The sequence below is a fragment of the Pseudophryne corroboree genome, chromosome 3 (genome assembly GCF_028390025.1).
Source record: "Pseudophryne corroboree isolate aPseCor3 chromosome 3, aPseCor3.hap2, whole genome shotgun sequence".
NCBI lineage: Eukaryota > Metazoa > Chordata > Amphibia > Anura > Myobatrachidae > Pseudophryne > Pseudophryne corroboree.
In genome coordinates, this window is record NC_086446.1 from 476,042,540 (window position 1) to 476,067,474 (window position 24,935).

At 47.1% G+C, this 24,935-nt stretch overlaps 1 protein-coding gene across 1 annotated transcript in view; it reads right to left on the bottom strand.

Moving 5' to 3' along the window:
* PITPNC1 (phosphatidylinositol transfer protein cytoplasmic 1) overlaps positions 1-24,935 on the bottom strand; it is a 478,249-nt gene that overhangs the window by 70,513 nt on the left and 382,801 nt on the right. Inside the window, exon 5 of the mRNA XM_063960825.1 lies at positions 9,113-9,184. Within this exon, the coding sequence (XP_063816895.1) occupies positions 9,113-9,184 (72 nt within the window). The remainder of the gene's footprint in view (positions 1-9,112; positions 9,185-24,935) is intronic.

Here is a 24,935-nt window from a genome sequence, read left to right on the forward strand (position 1 = left end):
TCCTGGGAAAGATGGTAGCTTCCTACGAAGCAATTCCATTCGGCAGGTTCCATGCAAGAACCTTTCAGTGGGACCTGTTGGACAAGTGGTCCGGATCGCATCTTCAGATGCATCAGCTGATAACCCTGTCTCCAAGGACCAGGGTGTCTCTGCTGTGGTGGCTGCAGAGTGCTCATCTTCGAGAGGGCCGCAGATTCGGCATACAGGATTGGGTCCTGGTGACCACGGATGCCAGCCTTCGAGGCTGGAGGGCAGTCACACAGGGAAGAAACTTCCAAGGACTATGGTCAAGTCAGGAGACTTCCCTGCACATAAATATTCTGGAGCTGAGGGCCATTTACAATGCCCTGAGTCAGGCAAAACCCCTGCTTCAAAACCAGCCGGTACTGATCCAGTCAGACAACATCACGGCGGTCGCCCATGTAAACCGACAGGGCGGCACGAGAAGCAGGATGGCGATGGCAGAAGCCACAAGGATTCTCAGATGGGCGGAAAATCACGTGACAGCACTGTCAGCAGTGTTTATTCCGGGAGTGGACAACTGGGAAGCAGACTTCCTCAGCAGGCACGACCTCTACCCGGGAGAGTGGGGACTTCATCCAGAAGTCTTCCAACTGATTGTAAACCGTTGGGAAAGGCGACAGGTGGACATGATGGCGTCCCGCCTAAACAAAAAGCTAGAAAGATATTGCGCCAGGTCAAGAGACCCGCAGGCGATAGCTGTGGACGCTCTAGTGACACCGTGGGTGTACCGGTCGGTTTATGTGTTCCCTCCTCTTCCTCTCATACCAAAGGTACTGAGGATAATAAGGAGAAGAGGAGTAAGAACTATACTCATTGTTCCGGATTGGCCAAGAAGAGCTTGGTACCCGGAACTTCAAGAAATGATCTCAGAGGACCCATGGCCTCTGCCGCTCAGACAGGACCTGCTGCAGCAGGGGCCCTGTCTGTTCCAAGACTTACCGCAGCTGCGTCTGACGGCATGGCGGTTGAACACCGGATCCTGAAGGAAAAGGGCATTTCGGAGGAAGTCATTCCTACGCTGATTAAAGCTAGGAAAGAAGTAACCGCAAACCATTATCACCGCATATGGCGAAAATATGTTGCGTGGTGTGAGGCCAGGAAGGCCCCAACGGAAGAATTTCAGCTGGGCCGTTTCCTGCACTTCCTACAGTCAGGGGTGACTATGGGCCTAAAATTGGGTTCCATTAAGGTCCAGATTTCGGCTCTATCGATTTTCTTCCAGAGAGAACTGGCTTCACTACCTGAAGTTCAAACTTTTGTTAAGGGAGTGCTGCATATTCAGCCCCCTTTTGTGCCTCCAGTGGCACCTTGGGATCTCAACGTGGTGTTGGATTTCCTAAAGTCACATTGGTTTGAGCCACTTAAAACCGTGGAATTGAAGTATCTCACGTGGAAAGTGGTCATGTTGTTGGCCTTGGCTTCGGCCAGGCGTGTATCAGAATTGGCGGCTTTGTCATGTAAAAGCCCTTATCTGATTTTCCATATGGATAGGGCAGAATTGAGGACTCGTCCCCAATTTCTTCCTAAGGTGGTATCAGCCTTTCATCTGAACCAACCTATCGTGGTGCCTGCGGCTACTAAAGACTTGGAGGCTTCCAAGTTGTTGGACGTAGTCAGGGCCCTGAAAATGTATGTTTCCAGGACAGCTGGAGTCAGAAAGACTGACTCCCTATTTATCCTGTATGCGCCCAACAAGTTGGGTGCACCTGCTTCAAAGCAGACTATTGCTCGCTGGATCTGTAGTACGATTCAGCTTGCACATTCTGCGGCTGGACTGCCGCATCCTAAATCAGTGAAAGCCCATTCCACGAGGAAGGTGGGCTCTTCTTGGGCGGCTGCCCGAGGGGTCTCGGCTCTACAACTTTGCCGAGCAGCTACTTGGTCGGGGTCAAACACATTTGCTAAATTCTACAAGTATGACACCCTGGCTGAGGAGGACCTAGAGTTTGCCCATTCGGTGCTGCAGAGTCATCCGCACTCTCCTGCCCGTTTGGGAGCTTTGGTATAATCCCCATGGTCGTTACGGAGTCCCAGCATCCACTTAGGACGTCAGAGAAAATAAGAATTTACTCACCGGTAATTCTATTTCTCGTAGTCCGTAGTGGATGCTGGGCGCCCATCCCAAGTGCGGATTGTCTGCAATACTTGTATATAGTTATTGTTTAACTAAAGGGTTATTGTTGAGCCATCTGTTGAGAGGCTCAGTTGTTATCATACTGTTAACTGGGTATTGTATCACGAGTTATACGGTGTGATTGGTGTGGCTGGTATGAGTCTCACCCGGGATTCAAAATCCTTCCTTATTGTGTCAGCTCTTCCGGGCACAGTATCCTAACTGAAGTCTGGAGGAGGGTCATAGTGGGAGGAGCCAGTGCACACCAGTAGTCTAAAGCTTTCTTTTAGTTGTGCCCAGTCTCCTGCGGAGCCGCTATTCCCCATGGTCCTTACGGAGTCCCAGCATCCACTACGGACTACGAGAAATAGAATTACCGGTGAGTAAATTCTTATTTTTTCTGGCCACTCTTCCATAAAGCCCAGCTCTTTGGAGTGTACGGCTTATTGTGGTCTCATGCGCAGATACACCAGTCTCTGCTGTGGAGCTCTGCAGCTCCTTCAGGGTTACCTTTGGTCTCTGTGCTGCCTCTCTAATTAATGTCCTCCTTGTCCGGTCTGTGTGTTTTGGTGGCCTGCCGTCTATTGGCAGGTTTGTTGTGGTACCATGTTCTTTCCATTTGAAGATTATGGATTTGATGGTGCTCCGGGGGATCATCAAAGATTTGGATATTTCTTTATAACCCGACCCTGACTTGTGCTTCTCAACAACTTTGTCCCTGACTTGTTTGGAGAGCTCATTGGTCTTCATGGTGTGATGCCCCTTGCTTAGTGGTGTTGCTGCCTCTGGGGCCTTTCAGAAAAGGTGTGTTTATACTGGCAGATTGTGTGACACTTAGATTGCACACAGATGGACTTCATTTCACTAATTATGTGACTTCTGAAGGTAATTAGTTGCACCAGAACTTTTGAGGGGCTTCATAACAAAGGGGGTAAGTACATATGCACATGCCAATTTTCAAATTTTTATTTATAAAAATAATTTTTCTATTAATTTTTCTCATTTCATTAAACCAACTTAGACTATTTTGTGCATATCCATCACATAAAATTCAGATTAAAAAAATTAATAAATTACAGGTTGTAATGTAACAAAAAAGGTAAAAAGCCAAGGGGGTTGAATACTTTAGCAAGGCACTGTACGTTTACTAGTGGCTGAAATACTTCGCTCGCATGGCTCTGCCGACCACAATGCTATTATAGTTAGTTGTGATGCTGATAAGGTTTTTGACGGTGTTTCGTGGTCCCATATTCCGTGAGTTCTCCACCTATAACAATTTGACCCTGCATTTGTATGTCAACCAACCGCTTTTCTCACTATTCAAGGTCTTCATACTACTCCCTTTATACTTCATCGGGGTACTCATCAGGGATGCCCTCTCTGCCCATTACTTTTTATTATTGCATTAGACCCCTGATTAGGACGTTTGTTAGAGATGTCACTTGGAAGGGGCTATCATGTGGCTCCTCTGATGTTAGTCTCTGCATTTGCAGATGATCTTCTGATACACTTTAGTGAACCCTTTTGATCATGCTCAAAGATTTTAATTTAACATTGGAATTTCTCATTCATTTCACAGAAACGGGAGCACTAGCTCTCCATGTAACCATGGGTGGATTTAGGGGTAAGAGCGCCCCTAGGCACAACAGTAACAGTCACCCCCCTCCCTTCTCTGCCTAATTTTATTATTTTTATTGATTAGTTATAAGCCCTCATTTGATGACAATTTAATAAAATAATGAAAAAACCCACTAACTATGGCATTTTTTTATTTTTATTATGTATAATTATGGGACAACTTACAGGTGTAGTAAGTGCATGTCTTACCCTTTTACACTCCTGTCAAGATGGCATATTGGCCCTCATTCCGAGTTGTTCGCTCGCTAGCCGCTTTTAGCAGCATTGCACACGCTAAGCCACCGCCCACTGGGAGTGAATCTTAGCTTAGCAGAATTGCGAACGAAAGATTCGCAAAATTGCGAATAGAAATTTCTTAGCAGTGCCACTGCGATCAGTTCAGTCAGTTTCGTTCCTGGTTTGACGTCACAAACACACCCAGCGTTCGCCCAGGCACTCCCCCATTTCTCCAGCCACTCCCGCGTTTTTCCCAGAAACGGCAGCGTTTTTTCACACACACCCATAAAACGGCCAGTTTCCGCCCAGAAACACCCACTTCCTGTCAATCACACTCCGATCACCAGAACGAAGAAAAATCCTCGTAATGCCGTGAGTAAAATACCTAACTTCTTAGCAAATTTACTTGACGCAGCCGCAGTGCGAACATTGCGCATGCGCAGTTTGCGGAAAATCGCACCGATGCGAAGGAAAATAACAAGCGAACAACTCGGAATAAGGGCCATTGTACAGTACAGTGGGAATATTTTGCAGTAACTGGTACTTTTTGGGCTGACGTTGCCAACACAAGCATACAATGGCCGCCCGCAGGCACGTGCCTCAAGTGCTTAATAGAAAATGTGCCACTGCATGTAACTGCTAAAGGTGGGTGGGGCACCTCAGTCCCTTATCGTTGGGCCCGAGACTATTTAACTTATTTGGGCTTGAAAATACCTTCTTCTCCCTCGGATATATACTCTGCTAAGGGATGGGTATGTGTGACCTATGTTACTATAACGGATAAGGATATACAGGGTTATGGTGGGTAAATCATTCACTATAGTAAGAAAAAAAAAAAGATGAATAGACATAACGGCTAACTATTCACCACAGTTAAAATTAGTTTTCACATATTACAGTGTAGGACAAGGGTGGCCAACCAGTCAGAGGCAAAGATCTGTAGTCAAGGGGAAGAGCCACTATCATGCGAGCGCAAAAATGGGGGCGTGGCCTTGTTGTCACAAAGCCACACCCCAATTTTGTGCGCACACCTTTTGGTATGACGTTTGTAGGAGTATGACCTTGTGTCATAACCCCGTTTTTAGTCATGTTGTACAGTGCCACATACATATAATGCCCCATTACAGTGCCACATACAGTACATATAAAAACGCCAAACGGGTGCCTCCACAGTGCCAGATACATGTATGCCCCCACAGTGCTAGATAAATATATGCCCCCACAGTGCCAGATACATATATGCCCCCACAGTGCCAGATACATATGTGCCCCCACAGTGCCAGATACATATGTGCCCCCTGTGCCATATACATATGTGCCCCCTGTGCCAGATACACGTGCCCCACAGTTCCAGGTACACATATGCTCCACAGTGCCAGATACATATATGCCCCCAGTGCCAGATAAATATATGCCCCACAGTGCCAGATACATATGCCCCTACAGTGCCAGATACATATACCCCCAGTGCCAGATACACATGTCCCCACAGTGCTAGATATGCCACACAGTGCCAGTAATACATATGCCCCACGATGCCAGATATGCCTCCAGTGCCATATACATATATGCTCGCAGTGCCAGATATGCCCTCAGTGCCAGATACACATGTCCCCATAGTGCCAGATATGTCCCCAGTGCCAGCTACATATATGTCCCCGCAGTGCGAGATATGCCCCAGTGCCCGCTACATATGTCCCCGCATTGCCAGATATGCCCCCAGTGCCAGCTACATATGTCCCCGCAGTGCCAGATATGCCCCCAGTGCCCGCTACATATGTCCCTGCAGTGCCAGATATGCCCCCAGTGCAAGCTACATATGTCCCCGCAGTGCCAGATGTGCCCCCAGTGCCCGCTACATATGTCCCTGTAGTGCCAGATATGCCCCCAGTGCCCGCTACATATGTCCCTGCAGTGCCAGATATGGCCCCAGTGGCCGCTACATATGTCCCTGCAGTGCCAGATATGCCCCAGTGCCAGGTACATATGTTCCCGCAGTGCCAGATGTGCCCCCAGTGCCAGCTACATATGTCCCCGCAGTGCCAGATGTGCCCCCAGTGCCCGCTACATATGTCCCTGTAGTGCCAGATATGCCCCCAATGCCCGCTACATATGTCCCTGCAATGCCAGATATGCCCCCAGTGCCCGCTACATATGTCCCTGCAATGCCAGATATGCCCCCAGTGCCCGCTACATATGTCCCTGCAGTGCCAGATATGCCCCCAGTGCCAGCCACATATGTCCCTGCAGTGCCAGATATGCCCCCAGTGCCAGCCACATATGTCCCTGCAGTGCCAGATATGCCCCCACAGTGCGCTCCCCCACCCACCCCCCCCTTTACCTGCTCACCACGCTGCTGCATATAAGGGGAGCAGCGGCTCTCCTGCCCCTCAGCCTCACTCTCCAGCGGCGCCGGTGACTATCTTCAATTCGGCGCCGGTCCGTGAGCCAATCAGAGCTCACGGTCCGGCAGCCAATCAGGACCCATAGCTGCCGGACCGTGAGTACTGATTGGCTCACGGGCCAGCACTGAATTGAGATAATCACCGCAGCCGTAGGAGACCAAGTGTTCCAGGCTGTGTCGGGCAGCGGTGGCTGGCAGCGGATCGAGCCGCATGCGGAGGATGAAAGAGACGCATGCGGCTCAAGAGCCACGGGATGGCCACCGCTGGTGTAGGAGATCATTAACAGGTTGAACTCGATGGACAAATTGCCTTTTTTCAACCTCAGAAACTATGTTACTATAACTATGTTACCTTCACCATACTGATGCCGGGATCCCAGCTTTTCGATGCCCGGCAGTGCAACGAAGTCCCTTGCAGGCTTGGTGGTGAGCTGAGCTCGCCACAGGTTATATTCCCATTCTATGGGTGTCGTAGACACCCACAAGTGGGAGTAGTCCTTGTTAGTCGGCATGCCAACTGGCGGGACTGTAAGGGGGCGGGATTCCGGCGTTGGTATTGTCACGTAACAACAGCCCTCTACTAATACTCCATATTTTATTAATCATATGTTAGCTGATTTTGCCAAATGGAAACACCTCCCACTTTCACATATGGGGCGTTGCCAATTATTTAAAATAATATCATTCCCCCGCCTCTTCCACCCACTCCAAATGCTTCCCTATACATTGTCTAAACATTATCAAAAATCTATAAATATTAGGTTAACAAAGTTTATATGGGCTGATAAATGTCCTAATATTCCTTTATTTAAATAACAGCAGCCATTACTCCTGGGAGGTATAAATTTACCTTGTCTTCAGGACTATGCTTTGGCGGCTAATTATAGATATGCTTTGGACTGGATGCGTAGAGGCGATAATTATGTCTACAGGAAGCTTGATCATGCCTGCTGTCCACATATGGACTTGGTGAGTTTACTCCATGCTTCTCCTGGCCGCCTTACCCCTTATTTAATGGTCAATCATGTTATTTCTACCCCTCAACAAGCGTGGTGCATTCTCCGGAAGCGGTTAGGTTAAGCTTCTTGCTTCCCTATTTCTTCCATAGATATCTCATTTGGATTTCCAAAATGGGAAGCAAATGTGATGATTTGATCTTGGCATTTCCAGGAACTTCAGATATCAAAATTTAGATATAGGGTGGGATGTAATGGAGTCAGAGATCGCCCAACGTGCATGATGCCGGACGAACTCAGACATTTTTTTTAAAGGGGCAGTCATTTACAAGGCATGGTTTTGCTTTGTATTTGATTACATCCCATCCCATAGACTGCTCTGTGGTCCTCACACTGTACTAACATAGGGAGAAGTATACCTCTCTTAATTTTCCTATTTTTTCTTACGTTCAAGTCCGTAGTTATATCCCATAATTACTTTCCCAACTTACAACTTCTGACTGTCTAGTCCTTTTGACTGTGCGATACAACTGAGACCCCAAACACCATTTGTATATTCTTATGGAAATTCTCACGGTCCAAGTGGAAGTTAGACCTTGCTAAATTAACTACTGGGATGGTTAAATGTAATAAATGGCACTTTAAATCCTTCTCTCGTCTAAGTTCGGAATTTGACCTACCAAGGAGTAATTTTTTCCATACAGCTCCGGCACGCCCTACAAGCCCAGTACTCTGATGGAAAGTCTGCTCTGCTGTAGTTTCCCATTAAGAAATTGCTATGTATCCTGGGCCCTAAGTGACGGATTTATTTCCGATACGTCTATCTATTGGATTGCCTCCACTCTGATCCATTGACTGTGCTTCGGGATCCGTGGGAAGCAAACATAGGCCTTTTATGTGATACTGATTGGGATTTGGCAATAGTTAGTCCTCGGAAGGCCACATTGTCTGTCCGTTTCCTGCAGATACAACTGTTCATATTGCATCAGACATGTCTTACTCAGACTCGCCTAACTCGATTTGGAGTGAGTGATACCAACGTGTGCCCCAAATGCTCAGCAGGGGAGGGAACATTTTTACATCTCTTTTGGTCCTGCCCACAGTTTTCTGATTCCTGGTATAGAGTAACCCAGGTTATTTCCTCCACATGTGTGTCTCTCTCAGTGTATCTTTTGGGTATCCTAGAAGACCAACAACTTGATATGTTTCACAAACGACATGTGCTTAATAGCCTAGCCTTGGTAAAGGTGTGCACTGCAAGAGTTTGGATGGCCCCTAATGGTCCTGTCTTCTATGACTGGGTTATTTTGGTAAATAACACTGTTGCCCATGAGAAATTTATATATACCTCTCGTAATACGCTACATTTTGAGCGCTTCTGGGCTCCATGGTTAGCTTCCCCATATAATTCTGTTGTGCCTGCTGGTGCTTCTTGTACAGATTACGGTACACCACTAATATGACCCTTTGGAATAATGCTGTTGATGCTCATTGAACAGACTCACTTGGGATTTATATTGTTACTAATGTAGAGTGTATGTCATGTTTCCACTATTTTAGACCTGTAATTTGCCTTTCTACTTCGTGACTTGCAACAGCAATTTCTCAGGTTTATCTTTTTTTAATGTTCTATCTTTATTTGTTCTTGTACTTATTCCTAAGTACTTAAACTTAATAAAAACACCTTATTTAAAAAAAAATATTAGAAAACCAAAACATAATTCATCTAAAAATTCAATAAGATCAAAGTTGAATACTCACGCTGTCGTTGCAACCCATATTGTCTTCATATTTTGTCTCTATATGTATGGAGAATTTAGGGAGAAACGAACACTGCAATGAAACAACAAATACAAAATATTAACAGAGAGACAGAAGACTATTGATTAGGATTAGTTATGTTTAAGGAGAAATACCATCACAAGTGGTGGAGTAATAAATTCACAATAGTTATTGCCAATCAACATGTTTTTTTCTAAACAAGTCCCACATCCGGGGCGGGATGTAATGAAATCAGAAGTCATATTGTGGGGTGAACTAAGGTTTATATTATAAATTCAGAAGGAGCAAGTGACATCGGTGAAGCATGAGTCACAACATAACAGTCTCCACTCTCTATACATGTGATAGGTACACTTACAAATTAATATTGTCAGACATATAGAAAAGACTCTTTGGGTATATCCATGGATATATCCCCTGAGTGGGCCCTTTGGGACATATATTTAATTTCCTTCTGACCCAAACCTCCTTTAGGACAACATATTTTATTGGCCAAAAGTGCTGCTGCAGTAAAAAACAAAAAACAAAAACATTCTCTCTTAATAGATCTCTAATACCCTCACTCTATCTTTGCTAATGCCACGTGTTTCCTATCTGTTTTACATGGATTGGTTAGGAAAGTCAATTAATAAGAAAAAAGGGCTGAGAAATTCTTTGCAGTTTGGTTACCATGCATGTGCACTTTACCCTCTATGAAGGATACTCTCCGCCGAGCAGTGGCATTAACCTCCTGGTATAACATTGAGGTACTTTCAGGGGGATCTCCCATGGTTCTAGCTTAGGTATAATTTTATTAATTCTTGTTATTTCACTACGTGTGCGCTAGATCATGTGCTGATCTCTCACTCCTAATATTCATCTTGACATGTCATTTGTGATTTTTATATTCATACCGATTCTTTTATTGACTTCTATACACACTGTGAAAATGTTTTCTTTATTACATGAGCAGTTCACCAATAACATCTTTTGAAAAAAAAAAAAAAAAGAATTTACTCACCGGTAATTCTATTTCTCGTAGTCCGTAGTGGATGCTGGGTACTCCGTAAGGACCATGGGGAATAGACGGGCTCCGCAGGACACTGGGCACTCTAAAGAAAGATTAGGTACTATATCTGGTGTGCACTGGCTCCTCCCTCTATGCCCCTCCTCCAGACCTCAGTTAAGGAAACTGTGCCCGGAAGAGCTGACATTACTAGGAAAGGATTTGGAATCCAGGGTAATACTCATACCAGCCACACCAATCACACCGTACAACTTGAGATAACTATACCCAGTTAACAGTATGAAACAACAAATGAGCCTCAGTAACAGATGGCTCAAACAAAAACCCTTTAGTTAAGCAATAACTATATACATGTATTGCAGAGTGTCCGCACTTGGGACGGGCTCCCAGCATCCACTATGGACTACGAGAAATAGAATTACCGGTGAGTAAATTCTTATTTTCTCTGACGTCCTAGTGGATGCTGGGTACTCCGTAAGGACCATGGGGATTATACCAAAGCTCTCAAACGGGAGGGAGAGTGCGCATGACTCTGCAGCACCGAATGAGCAAACTCAAGGTCCTCCTCAGCCAGGGTATCAAACTTGTAAAATTTTGCAAAAGTGTTTGAACCCGACCAAGTAGCAGCTCGGCAAAGTTGTAAAGCCGAGACCCCTCGGGCAGCCGCCCAAGAAGAGCCCACTTTCCTCGTGGAATGGGCTTTTACAGATTTAGGATGCGGCAGTCCAGCCGTAGAATGCGCAAGTTGAATCGTGCTACAGATCCAGCGAGCGATAGTCTGCTTTGAAGCAGGAGCACCCAGCTTGTTGGGTGCATGCAGGATAAATAGCGAGTCAGTTTTCCTGACTCTAGCCGTCCTGGAAACATAGATTTTCAGGGCCCTGACTACGTCCAGCAACTTGGAATCCTCCAAGTCCCGAGTAGCCGCAGGCACCACAATAGGTTGGTTCAAATGAAACGCTGATACCACCTTAGGAAGAAATTGGGGACGAGTCCTCAATTCCGCCCTATCCATATGGAAGATCAGATAAGGGCTTTTACATGACAAAGCCGCCAATTCTGACACACGCCTGGCCGAAGCCAAGGCCAATAGCATGACCACTTTCCACGTGAGATATTTTAGCTCCACGATTTTAAGTGGCTCAAACCAATGCGACTTTAGGAAATCCAACACCACGTTGAGATCCCAAGGTGCCACTGGAGGCACAAAAGGGGGCTGAATATGCAGCACTCCTTTAACAAATGTCTGGACTTCAGGCAGTGAAGCCAGTTCTTTTTGAAAGAAAATAGACAGAGCCGAAATCTGGACCTTAATGGAACCCAATTTTAGGCCCATAGTTACCCCTGACTGTAGGAAGTGCAGAAATCGACCCAGCTGAAATTCCTCCGTTGGGGCCTTCCTGGCCTCACACCAAGCAACAAATTTTCGCCATATGCGGTGATAATGTTTTGCGGTCACATCCTTCCTAGCTTTAATCAGCGTAGGAATGACTTCCTCCGGAATGCCCTTTTCCTTTAGGATCCGCTGTCCAACCGCCATGCCGTCAAACGCAGCCGCGGTAAGTCTTGGAACAGACAGGGCCCCTGCTGCAGCAGGTCCTGTCTGAGCGGCAGAGGCCATGGGTCCTCTGAGATCATTTCTTGCAGTTCTGGGTACCAAGCTCTTCTTGGCCAATCCGGAACAATGAGTATTGTTCTTACTCCTCTCTTTCTTATTATCCTCAGTACCTTGGGTATGAGAGGAAGAGGAGGGAACACATACACCGACTGGTACACCCACGGTGTCACTAGAGCGTCCACAGCTATCGCCTGAGGGTCCCTTGACCTGGCGCAATATCTTTTTAGCTTTTTGTTGAGGCAGGACGCCATCATGTCCACCTGTGGCAGTTCCCAACGGTTTACAATCAGCTGGAAGACTTCTGGATGAAGTCCCCACTCTCCCGGGTGGAGGTCGTGCCTGCTGAGGAAGTCGGCTTCCCAGTTGTCCACTCCCGGAATGAACACTGCTGACAGTGCTATCACGTGATTCTCCGCCCATCGAAGAATCCTTGTGGCTTCTGCCATTGCCACCCTGCTTCTTGTGCCGCCCTGGCGGTTTACATGGCCGACCGCTGTGATGTTGTCTGACTGAATCAGAACCGGTTGGTTTTGAAGCAGGGGTTCTGCTTGACTCAGGGCATTGTAAATGGCCCTTAGTTCCAGAATATTTATGTGTAGGGAAGTCTCCTGACTCGACCATTGTCCTTGGAAGTTTCTTCCCTGGGTGACTGCCCCCCAACCTCGGAGGCTTGCATCCGTGGTCACCAGGACCCAGTCCTGTATGCCGAATCTGCGGCCTTCGAGAAGGTGCGCACTCTGCAGCCACCACAGCAGAGACCGGACCACTTGTCTAACAGATCCCACTGAAAGATCCTCGCATGGAACCTGCCAAAGGGAATTGCTTCGTAAGAAGCTACCATCTTTCCCAGGACTCGCGTGCAGTGATGCACCAACACCTGCTTTGGTTTCAGGAGGTACCTGACCAGAGATGATAATTCCTGGGCCTTCTCCTCCGGGAGAAACACTTTCTTCTGTTCTGTGTCCAGAATCATGCCCAAGAACAGCAGACGCGTCGCAGGAATCAGCTGTGACTTTGGGATATTTAGAATCCAGCCGTGCTGAAGTAGCACGTCCTGAGATAGTGCTACGCTGACTAGTAACTGCTCCTTGGACCTCGCCTTTATAAGGAGATCGTCCAAGTACGGGATAATTATAACTCCCTTCCGTCGAAGGAGTATCATCATTTCGGCCATTACCTTGGTAAACACCCGCGGTGCCATGGACAGACCAAACGGCAACGTTTGGAATTGGTAATGGCAGTCCTGTACCACAAACCTGAGGTACTCCTGGTGAGGTGGGTAAATGGGGACATGCAGGTATGCATCCTTGATGTCCAGCGACACCATAAAATCCCCCTCTTCCAGGCTTGCAATAACCGCCCTGAGCGATTCCATCTTGAACTTGAACTTCCTTATATAAGTGTTCAAAGCTTTCAAATTGAGAATGGGTCTCACCGAACCGTCTGGTTTCGGTACCACAAACATTGTGGAATAGTAACCCCGTCCCTGTTGAAGGAGGGGTACCTTGATTATCACCTGCTGATGGTACAGCTTGTGAATAGCCGCCAGTACAACCTCCCTTTCTCTGGGAGTAGCTGGCAAGGCTGATTTGAGGTAACGTCGAGGGGGAGTCGCCTCGAACTCCAGCTTGTATCCCTGAGATACCACTTGCAGAACCCAGGGATCCACCTGTGAGCGAACCCACTGGTCGCTGAAGTTTCGGAGACGCGCCCCCACCGCACCTGGCTCCGTCTGTGGAGCCCCAGTGTCATGCGGTGGACTTAGTAGAAGCAGGGGAGGATTTTTGTTCCTGGGAACTGGCTGTCTGGTGCAGCTTTTTCCCTCTCCCCCTGCCTCTGGGCAGAAAGGAAGCACCTTTGATCAGCTTGCCTTTCTGAGGCCGAAAGGACTGTACCTGATAGTACGGTGCTTTCTTAGGTTGTGAGGGAGCCTGAGGTAAAAATGTTGATTTCCCAGCTGTTGCTGTGGATACGAGGTCCGAGAGACCATCCCCAAACAATTCCTCACCCTTATAAGGCAAAACCTCCATGTGCCTTTTAGAATCAGCATCACCTGTCCACTGCCGGGTCCATAATACCCTCCTGGCAGAAATGGACATTGCATTAATTCTAGATGCCAGCCGGCAAATATCCCTCTGTGCATCCCTCATATATAAGACGACGTCTTTAATATGCTCTATGGTTAGCAAAATAGTATCCCTGTCGAGGGTATCAATATTATCTGACAGGGTATCAGACCATGCTGCAGCAGCACTACACATCCATGCTGAAGCAATTGCAGGTCTCAGTATAGTACCTGAGTGTGTATAGACAGACTTCAGGATAGCCTCCTGCTTCCTATCAGCAGGCTCCTTTAAGGCGGCCGTATCCTGAGACGGCAGTGCCACCTTTTTTGACAAGCGTGTGAGCGCCTTATCCACCCTAGGAGACACCTCCCAACGTGACCTATCCTCTGGCGGGAAAGGGTACGCCATCAGTAACTTTTTAGAAATTACCAGTTTCTTATCGGGGGAACCCCACGCTTCTTCACACACTTCATTCAACTCATCTGATGGGGGAAAAAACACTGGCTGCTTTTTCTCCCCAAACATAATACCCTTTTTAGTGGTACCTGGGTTAATGTCAGAAATGTGTAACACAGTTTTCATTGCCGTAATCATGCAACGGATGCCCCTTGTGGATTGTGTATATGTCTCATCCTCGTCGACACTGGAGTCAGACTCCGTGTCGACATCTGTGTCTGCCATCTGAGGTAGCGGGCGTTTGTGAGCCCCTGATGGTCTTTGAGACGCCTGGGCAGGCCCAGGCTGAGAAGCCGGCTGTCCCACGGCTGTTACGTCATCCAGCCTTTTATGTAAGGAGTTGACACTGTCGGGTAATACCTTCCACATATCCACCCACTCTGGTGTCGGCCCCGCAGGGGGTGACATCACACTTATAGGCACCTGCTCCGCCTCCACATAAGCCTCCTCATCAAACATGTCGACACAGCCGTATCGACACACCGCACACACACAGGGAATGCTCTGACTGAGGACAGGACCCCACAAAGTCCTTTGGGGAGACAGAGAGAGAGTATGCCAGCACACACCACAGCGCTATTTAATCAGGGATTTACACTAACACAAAGTGATTTTCCCCTATAGCTGCTTTACATATACAGTTTGCGCCTAAATTTAGTGCCCCCCCTCTCTTTTTTACCCTTTGAGCCTGGAAACTGCAGGAGAGAGCCTGGGGAGCTGTCTTCCAGCGGAGCTGTGAAGAGGAAATGGCGCCAGTGTGCTGAGGGAGATAGCCCCGCCCCTTTTTCGGCTGACTTCTCCCGCTCTTATATTTATATTATGGCAGGGGATTTTTGCACATATATAGTTTATTTGACTATAAGTAAGGTACTCTAATTGCAGCCCCAGGGCGCCCCCCCCAGCGCCCTGCACCCATCAGTGACCGGAGTATGTGGTGTGCATAGGGAGCAATGGCGCACAGCTGCAGTGCTGTGCGCTACCTTAATGAAGACCGGAGTCTTCAGCCGCCGATTTTCAGCTGTTCTTCTTGCTTCTGGCTCTGCAAGGAGGACGGCGGCGCTGCCTGTGTTCGATCCCTCTGGAGCTAATGGTGTCCAGTAGCCTAAGAAGCCCAAGCTAGCTGCAAGCAGGCAGGTTCGCTTCTCTCCCCTTAGTCCCTCGTAGCAGTGAGTCTGTTGCCAGCAGATCTCACTGAAAATAAAAAACCTAACAAATACTTTCTTTACTTGAAGCTCAGGAGAGCCCCTAGTGTGCAACCAGCTCGGGCCGGGCACAGATTCTAACTGAGGTCTGGAGGAGGGGCATAGAGGGAGGAGCCAGTGCACACCAGATATAGTACCTAATCTTTCTTTAGAGTGCCCAGTCTCCTGCGGAGCCAGTCTATTCCCCATGGTCCTTACGGAGTACCCAGCATCCACTAGGACGTCAGAGAAATCATATTGTTCATACTCAAGCAAAGTGTCTGGTTCCAAAATTAATCCTCCAACAGGTCAATATATTATTATTGTCATCAGTGATGGCTACTGCCCCACACAGCGTGTGTGTGTGTGTGTGTGTGTGTGTGTGTGGGGGGGGGGGTTAACACATATGTTGAGGTGTATGTAATCTATGTGCTGGCTAGTTATCCTGGGGCTCGGCAGTGCTCTGGGTATTAAGCCTCTGTGTGGAATCCAGCATTCAGCAGGATTCACTCTCCTTCTAATCACGCCCCCAGACTCCCATTGGCTATTTTCACAGTAGTATGGCGGTGGGTTGAGAGTGAAGACTAATGTTAATTTACAGAAGCCGCACGGCCCCTGTGATACACACAGCGCTGCCGATCCCCTGGGATAATCAGTCAGCACATATATTACATACAGCATAACATCTACAGTATGTTTATATGTGCTAAGCAGCCACCCTGCACTGTGTGTTTGGCGCTACAACCCTGGGGAGAAGTTACCAATAGCAACCAAATGTCATTTATCGAGCAGTCTTTGAAGTGACAGTTAGTAGCTGGTTGGCTGCGCTGGCTAAGTATTTAACTTTATCTTTCTCCATGGTTTGATATATCTCCCCTTATATCTCTCCATGATTTGATAAATCTCCTCCTATGATACATAGACACATACATACTAGTTTCCATTCTGTTATCAACTAATCTACCAAGCAATGTGAAGAAAAAGAAAAAATACGAGCAGATTTTAGATATTAGTGCAATAAAATAAATTCCAAGAAGTAAATGAGTTCAGACAAACTAATAAACAATTATAAAACACATAAAATGACACAAATAAATTCAAAAGCAAGAATATAGCATGAGAAGTTGATGTCGTCTTTCTATAATTAGCCTACCTGTATGTTTGTGGACTGTGGGAGGAAGTCAGAGCATCCAGAGGAAGCCCGCACAAACCAACTCCGCACAGAAAATACCCTGGTCGGAACTGAACTTATACCAATAAATGCTCTTCAGTGGGCTCTAGCAAAATTTTGATGTCTTGGATCAAAACATGGACTTGTAGGGTAAAAACAGAAAAAAACGGGATGTAGTCAAGATCCCGGCAGTCATGATCCAGGCGGTCAGCATACCGACGCCGAAATCTCGGATGCCAGAATGCCGGCAGGCGGCCGAGGGTTATTCCCACTCGTAGGTGTCCACGACACCCATAGAGTGGAAATTGAGCCTGCAGCGTGGCGAGTGCAGTGAGCCCGCAAAGGGCTTCATTGCGCTCACCCCCCTGCTGGCATTCTGGTGGCTGGGATCCCGGCATCGGTGTGCTGACCGCCAGAATCTCGACCGCCGGTATACCATACCTAATGCGGAAAAAAATGCACATTTTGTAGTTTGTCTAAGAAACTGCCTTAAGAATTTTAAATATTTATTGTATCTGCCATGTTTGTTGCATAGATTGGGTCCTGAAAGTAAAAGTAAACTGTAAAATGCATGAACAGGTATCAATACAAGAGGCATGATTCCCATTATGCAGCCCACAATTGTAACAATTCACTGTTATTAAATGGGGCAGTGCCGAGTCATAGTTACCCATGGCCTCTGCAAAGTGGTTACTGCCTTCAGGGGCAAACGCAAGATTAATGGAGGCGGGATTCCAAATGTCTGATTTTAGACCAATTGTCGCCAGCCCATGAAGGATGCATAATTAGCATGTAACAAGCTATAGTCTGCCACAAAGTGCAGTTTATATAATACAGCACATCAGACATATGCAGGCCCAATGGTCACAGTAGGTTACTTACCAGATTCTCTCTCTGGTGCAATGATTGAGCCCTCACATCCACAGACACACACACAGCAGACATGGTAGGAAAGTCTACAGCCACTGGGCATGTGCACCAGCTCCATTCCGCCCTTTAATACTGCATGTAGTGGCAGTTGGCCAGGCTGTGGGAAAGGGGTTTCTGAGCAATCAGAACACCCCCCCCCCCCCCCCCCGAACATTTGCCTATAGACTTTATATACATACAAAGAAACATACATACTCAGCAGGGACAGACACACAATTGTACACATGCATATGCACAAACAGTATCCATGCTTTCACTTAAATAACTACAGTGCATATTAGAATCATCAAATACAGCTTTAAGATCTGCAATAGAGCAAAATGTCTCCTTCCTGTAATTTATAAGATTAGGAATATGTGTCTAATGGAGCCTGCATATTATTGAAAGGTAATTAAAAAGTAGCCTGTATTCATGAGTAGATCCTGTTTAATTAATAATTTCTATGATTCATCAAACTAGACAGCGTGTATTTCACCAGATGGTTTAAACTGGCCCTCAGCGCCAATTAGCAAGCATACACAAATATCTGCCTACAGGTTTACGGCAGGACCAGAAAATGAGGTCGAGTAAATTCCTATCTGCAAGTTTTATTAATTATCATTCTGAAATCTGTGAAAAGACCAGAAACGCTCCTGGAAATTAGAGCGGTATGATGTGAACAAAGTTGGGGTGGGTGGGTTTAAGTAGAAAACGTAGTCTGTTGCATTCTCTCAGCCATTCGTGGTAATGAAAACATGCAGAGAGTTCTGGGGCTTGTAGAAATGTGCAGAGCGTGACAGTAGCAAGATGTAGTTTTTAAACATAAATTGATAATCTAATTTTATGCACCATGTTAAGGTGAACACATTAATATTCTCAATGTTAAGGTGAACACATTACCTGATTACCCACCAAATGGTGAAGGCAACCATTTTGTAGCTTTTACCATCACCTTAATAATAGAAGTATTTGTTTATTTTATAAGCGATCCACATTCTCTTCTTTAGATTGTCATTTATATTTCATGCTAACTAGTAACATCTAAGTGATGGCCACTTACATTCTAGCGCGGAATTATTTTGTCTAAACCTCACACGCACAGATGCATTCGCACATCACTCAAGACCTCCTATCTAAGTAAATAAACACACGACAACTGTATGTGGCATGAAAGGGGTCAACTTTTTATTTAAACTGAGAGGAAGGCCTATTAAACTCTAAACTAAATTGAAGAATCCCTCTCTAACTAAGGTGGCGGGGTGAAGAACGGTTAAAACATTGTTAAACATCAATTAGCGAACATTCCTACAAAAAGTTGTATAGAAATAAAAAGAACAACAGTAAGCATATATGTTGGACGGCCCTCTGCCCCAGATGCTCAGGGATCGACCTTCTGCTACCATCCCTGCCATCCATACTCCAACTATACAACGGGCTATCTGCCCCTCCATGGCCAGGGGTCAACCTTCTGCCACTACCCCTGACCACTACACCACTTGTAAGGACGAAGCTAAACTCCGCCCCTACGGAATAAAAATTGAGCCATCGGCCCCAATATCTACATATGCCTACTAAACTACCATATGGGCCCACTTGGTACAGTGGTGCCCATAACTAATTTAAAAATTCTAATTCACCAGAAGTTCGCCCTAAGTTTAATAAACTTACCTCCTAAATAAATCTAACTAACTGTTCTGAACGAGCCACACAAATGCCGACACAACAACAAATTTAACCTAACAACATCTCCCAGGGTGGGAGGGTGGGCAACAAGAAAATGGAAAGAGACTGAATCTTTTAGATCTGTCTCAGATAACTGCCTCAGTACTGCCCCTAATAGCCTATTGACCAATCCTTGTCACGATCCGGGTATCTGGACGCCATTTCTTACCCATCAGATGCCTCCTAAGGCTGGCTCAGCGCTCCAGGACCGGATTCCATCTGTTATCCTGATGTGTACATTCCTGTATCCTCTCCTGTCACTCTGGGACGCTGTCACGCCATATTACACCTGGCATGGCGTCTCCCGCGGCCTCCGCCGCCGTCCCTGAACTTCTGCATGCAGAGTGTCTGAGTGGCGATTACGTCAGCCGCGGCCTCCGCTGTGTCCGCGTGGTTGGATGTGCATCTGTCAGCCTGGCGCCTCCTGTCTCCGGTGGCCGGCGCCGCCATTACTGTTTCATTACCACATGGATTACAAACCAAACTTCCCTCCAAGTGTCTGCATGGGCGCAGCCATCTTGGATTCTGTCAGCTGATCATTTCCACCAATCTGTTCTCAGTATTGATAATCTGCATAATTGCCTAGCCAATCCCTTCCTTGCTGCAGGTATAAATACACTGTGCCTGAGCAAGGAAGGCGTCAGTGCTTTGGTTGTCAAACCTAGTTCCTGTTTGTCTCTCTCCTGTGATTGTCTTCCAGGTTCCAGCTCCTGTCTCAAGACTTCCACCATAGAGACCCGCACCAGCATTCCACCTGCGGTGTAGCCTGACTCTCCAATCCATTGTGGATTCATCTGTTTCCAGCTACAACATTACCTGCTTCCAGCTCAGCTTCCAGCAGAGTACAGCTTCCCTTAAAGGGCCGGTGTCCTTTCTACACTTTACCACTCTCCACCGGTATTATTATTTCTCCGCTCTCAAGTTCTACATTTCAGTTCATATTTCATCGCTCCCAAGTTCATTTATTATTTAACTGGTTCCAGCCAGTATCCACTCCGTGCTAACAACAGTCTGGTTCCAGCCAGTATCCACAGCAGCTGTTTTATCTTCAGCAACCCAGCTTTTCCTGGAACACCAGCTGGCACAATCCTGGGTTATCTCCATTGCTACAGTCGGGCCTGGTAAGGACTTTCCATCTAGAAGATCATAAGAACTATCTCACACTACCAGTGCCCTGTGGCTCCTGCCATCCTGTAGTACCCAGGAACTGTATTTATTCTTTGCTGACTTTTACGTTTTCTTTTACTGCTGCTGTGTTGCGGAGTTGTCATAATAAACATCATTGACTTTTATCCAAGTTGTCGTGGTCACGCCTTCGGGCAGTTATTATTCATGTTACTTACATGTCCAGGGGTCTGATACAACCTCCCAGGTTCCGGTACATCTCAGCCCCTACAACTGAGGCTGCCTCCCGTCAGCTCAGGCCCTCAGTTGTGACAGTAAGCACTGACCTAATGAATCCAGCCGGAGACCAGGATCAAGCGGCCAGGCCGATGCAAGAACTGGCAGCCCGACTAGAACATCAGGAGGCTGCACAGGGCCACATCATCCGCTGTCTCCAGGATCTCTCTACTCGGCTGGATGGGATTCAGACAACTCTCCGTGGATCAAGCGCGTCTGGTGCGTCAACCACAGTGACTCCAGCTATAACCCCACCCACCTTACCCATTTCTGCTCCACGTCTTCATCTTCCAACGCCAGCAGAATTTAACGGATCTCCAAGATTCTGCAGGGGATTTCTCAACCAGTGTGAGATTCAGTTTGAGCTACAACCTGGCAATTTTCCCAGTGACCGTACAAAAATTGCCTACATTATTTCTCTTCTCAGTGGCTCAGCCCTTGATTGGGCATCACCGTTATGGGAGAGGTCCGACACCCTGCTATCTTCCTACACTGCCTTCGTGTCAACATTCAGGCGCATCTTCGACGAGCCAGGCCGGGTAACCTCAGCTTCATCCGAGATTCTCCGTTTACGCCAGGGGTCACGTACTGTAGGACAATATCTGATACAGTTCCAGATCCTGGCATCCGAACTGGCATGGAACGACGAGGCCCTGTATGCTGCATTCTGGCATGGCTTATCTGAGTGTATTAAAGATGAGTTAGCTACCAGAGACTTACCTTCTAAGTTAGATGAGCTAATCTCACTCTGCACGAAAGTTGATTTACGTTTCAGAGAGAGAGCAACTGAGCGTGGAAGATCATCTGCTCCAAAATCTTCTGTTCCTCCTCCTCGTCAACTGTCACCATCTAAAGATGAGCCCATACAACTTGGCCGTTCCCGTTTAACTCCTGCTGAGCGCCGAAGACGTCTCTCCGAGTTTCTCTGTCTCTATTGTGCAGCTCCGTCTCACACCATTAATGCCTGTCCCAAACGTCCGGGAAACTCCAAATCCTAGCTCGCCAAGGAGAGGGCCGGCTAGGAGTAATGATCTCCTCTCCATCTCCTCAAGATTGTAATCTCCCAGTCTCGCTTCAAGTTGCTCAACGTTATCGGAACGTCATTGCCCTCCTTGATTCCGGAGCAGCTGGGAACTTTATTACTGAAGCCTATGTTAAACGGTGGTCCCTACCCACCGAGAGACTTCCTTCGTCCATTTCTTTAACTGCCGTGGATGGCAGCAAAATTTTTGATGCAGTTATTTCTTTAAGGACTCTACCAGTTCGTCTGAGAGTGGGAGTTCTTCATTCCAAACTTATTTCTTTTTTAGTGATTCCAAGAGCCACACATCCTGTGGTCCTGGGCCTTCCATGGCTCCGTCTTCACAATCCTACAATTGATTGGACGACTACGCAAATCCTGGCATGGGGTTCCTCCTGTGCTGAGACATGTTTGTTTAAAGTATTGCCTGTCTGTTCTTCCTCCCCCAGGTCGTCTGATGTTCCACCTCCTCCATATCAAGATTTCACGGATGTGTTCAGTAAAGCTTCTGCTGATATCCTTCCTCCTCATAGAGAATGGGACTGTCCGATTGATCTCGTTCCAGGGAAGGTTCCACCTCGAGGCCGAACTTATCCGTTGTCTCTGCCTGAGACGCATTCTATGGAGGAATATATTAAAGAGAACCTAGCAAAGGGGTTCATTCGACCTTCTTCTTCTCCAGCCGGCGCAGGCTTCTTTTTTGTAAAAAAGAAAGATGGTGGTCTGCGGCCGTGCATCGACTACAGAGGTTTGAACAACATTACCATCAAGAACCGTTATCCTTTACCCCTGATTACTGAGCTCTTTGACAGAGTTAGCGGAGCTACCATCTTTACAAAGCTGGACTTGCGAGGTGCATACAATCTCATCCGGATCCGTGAGGGTGACGAGTGGAAGACCGCCTTTAACACCCGTGACGGACATTATGAGTACCTCGTCATGCCCTTCGGATTGAGCAATGCTCCAGCTGTCTTCCAGCATTTTGTCAATGAGATCTTCAGAGACATTCTATACCGTCATGTCGTGGTCTATCTAGACGATATCCTCATTTTTGCCAACGATTTAGAGGAACATCGTTTTTGGGTTAAAGAGGTTCTGTCCCGTCTCGTGTCAATCATCTCTATTGCAAATTAGAAAAATGCGTCTTTGAAGTCAAGTCCATTCCGTTTCTAGGGTACATTGTGTCCGGTTCCGGACTAGAGATGGATCCTGAGAAACTACAAGCAATCCAAAATTGGCCGGTACCCTTAACCCTCAAAGGGGTCCAGAGGTTCTTAGGGTTCGCCAACTATTACCGAAAGTTTATACGAGACTTTTCCACCATTGTGGCGCCTATTACTGCTTTCACTAAGAAGGGTGCTAACCCGTCCAAGTGGTCTGAAGAAGCCATGCAAGCATTTCATCTTTTAAAACAAAGGTTCATCTCTGCGCCTGTTCTGAAACAGCCTGACATCGACTCTTCTTTCATCTTAGAGGTGGATGCCTCCTCCGTTGGAGTAGGAGCGGTGTTATCTCAGAGGGCTAAAGATGGCCATTTACACCCTTGCAGTTTCTTCTCCCGGAAGTTCTCCCCAGCTGAGCGCAACTATGCCATTGGCGACCAGGAGTTGCTAGCCATCAAGCTCGCTCTAGAAGAGTGGAGGTATCTGTTGGAGGGAGCTTCTCATTCAATCACCATACTTACAGACCACAAGAACCTTTTATACCTGAAGGGCGCACAATGTCTCAACCCTCGTCAGGCCAGATGGGCACTTTTCTTTTCCAGGTTCGACTTTAAACTCCAGTTCTGTCCGGGCTCTCAGAATCGCAAGGCCGATGCCCTTTCCCGCTCATGGGAGCAAGAAAATGAGTCAGAGTCTTCAGACAAGCATCCTATTATAAATCTGTTGGCATTCTCCACGGTAGGGATGGACTCTACGCCCCCATCAGGGAAAAGTTTTGTGAAGCCGATGCTAAGGAAGAAGCTCGTGCATTGGGCCCATGCTTCCCGTTTTGCCGGACATACAGGTATCCAAAAAACCCTGGAGTTTATCTCTAGGTCCTATTGGTGGCCAACTCTGAAAAAGGACGTCTTGGAGTTTATTGCATCTTGCCCAAAGTGTGCCCAACATAAAGTATCCCGCCAGTCGCCTGCGGGGCAACTGGTTCCACTATCCGTTCCCCGTCGACCATGGACCCACTTGTCGATGGATTTCATTACAGACTTACCCATGTGCAACAAGTTCAATACCATCTGGGTGGTAGTTGACCGGTTCACCAAGATGGCACACTTCATTCCTCTCACCGGTCTTCCGTCAGCTTCCAAGTTGGCTCAAGTATTCATACAAGAGATCTTCCGACTCCACGGTCTTCCTGAAGAAATTATCTCAGATCGAGGAGTTCAATTCACAGCCAAATTCTGGCGAAGTTTATGTCAAGTCCTCCAAGTCAAGCTAAAGTTTTCCACGGCTTACCATCCTCAGACCAATGGTCAAACCGAGAGGGTGAATCAGGACTTGGAGGCCTTCCTCCGCATCTATGTGTCCTCCTCTCAAGATGACTGGGTTCAATTACTTCCCTGGGCCGAGTTCTGTCATAACAACCAGTATCATTCTTCATCTGCTTCAACACCATTCTTCACTAACTTTGGATTCCACCCTAAAGTCCCTGAGTTCCAACCGCTTCCAGCAACTTCTGTTCCCGCAGTGGATATCACCTTGCATCAGTTTGCCAATATCTGGAAGAGCGTACGATCAGCTCTGCTCAAGGCATCGTTCAGGTACAAGAAGTTTGCGGATAAGAAGCGTCGAGCAGTTCCTGCTCTCAAGGTGGGTGATCGGGTATGGTTATCCACGAAGAATTTGAGGTTAAGAGTTCCCAGTATGAAGTTTGCACCTCGCTATATCGGTCCTTTCAAGATTGAACAAGTCATCAATCCTGTTGCCTCCCTTCTTAAAAATACCCAGGACATTCCATGTTTCCCTGTTGAAACCGCTGATCTTGAATCGGTTTCATTCCTCACTTCCTCCAACTCCGAAAGTCCAAACTCAACGAGGCGTTGAGTATGAAGTGGCCAAGATCCTGGACTCACGTCACCGTTACGGTCAACTACAATATCTTATTGACTGGAAGGGTTATGGTCCTGAGGAACGTTCATGGACCAATGCTTCTGATGTCCATGCTCCTGCCTTGGTCCGGAGATTCCATTCCAAGTTTCCTCAAAAGCCAAAGAAGTGTCCTGGGGCCACTCCTAAAGGGGGGGGTGCTGTCAC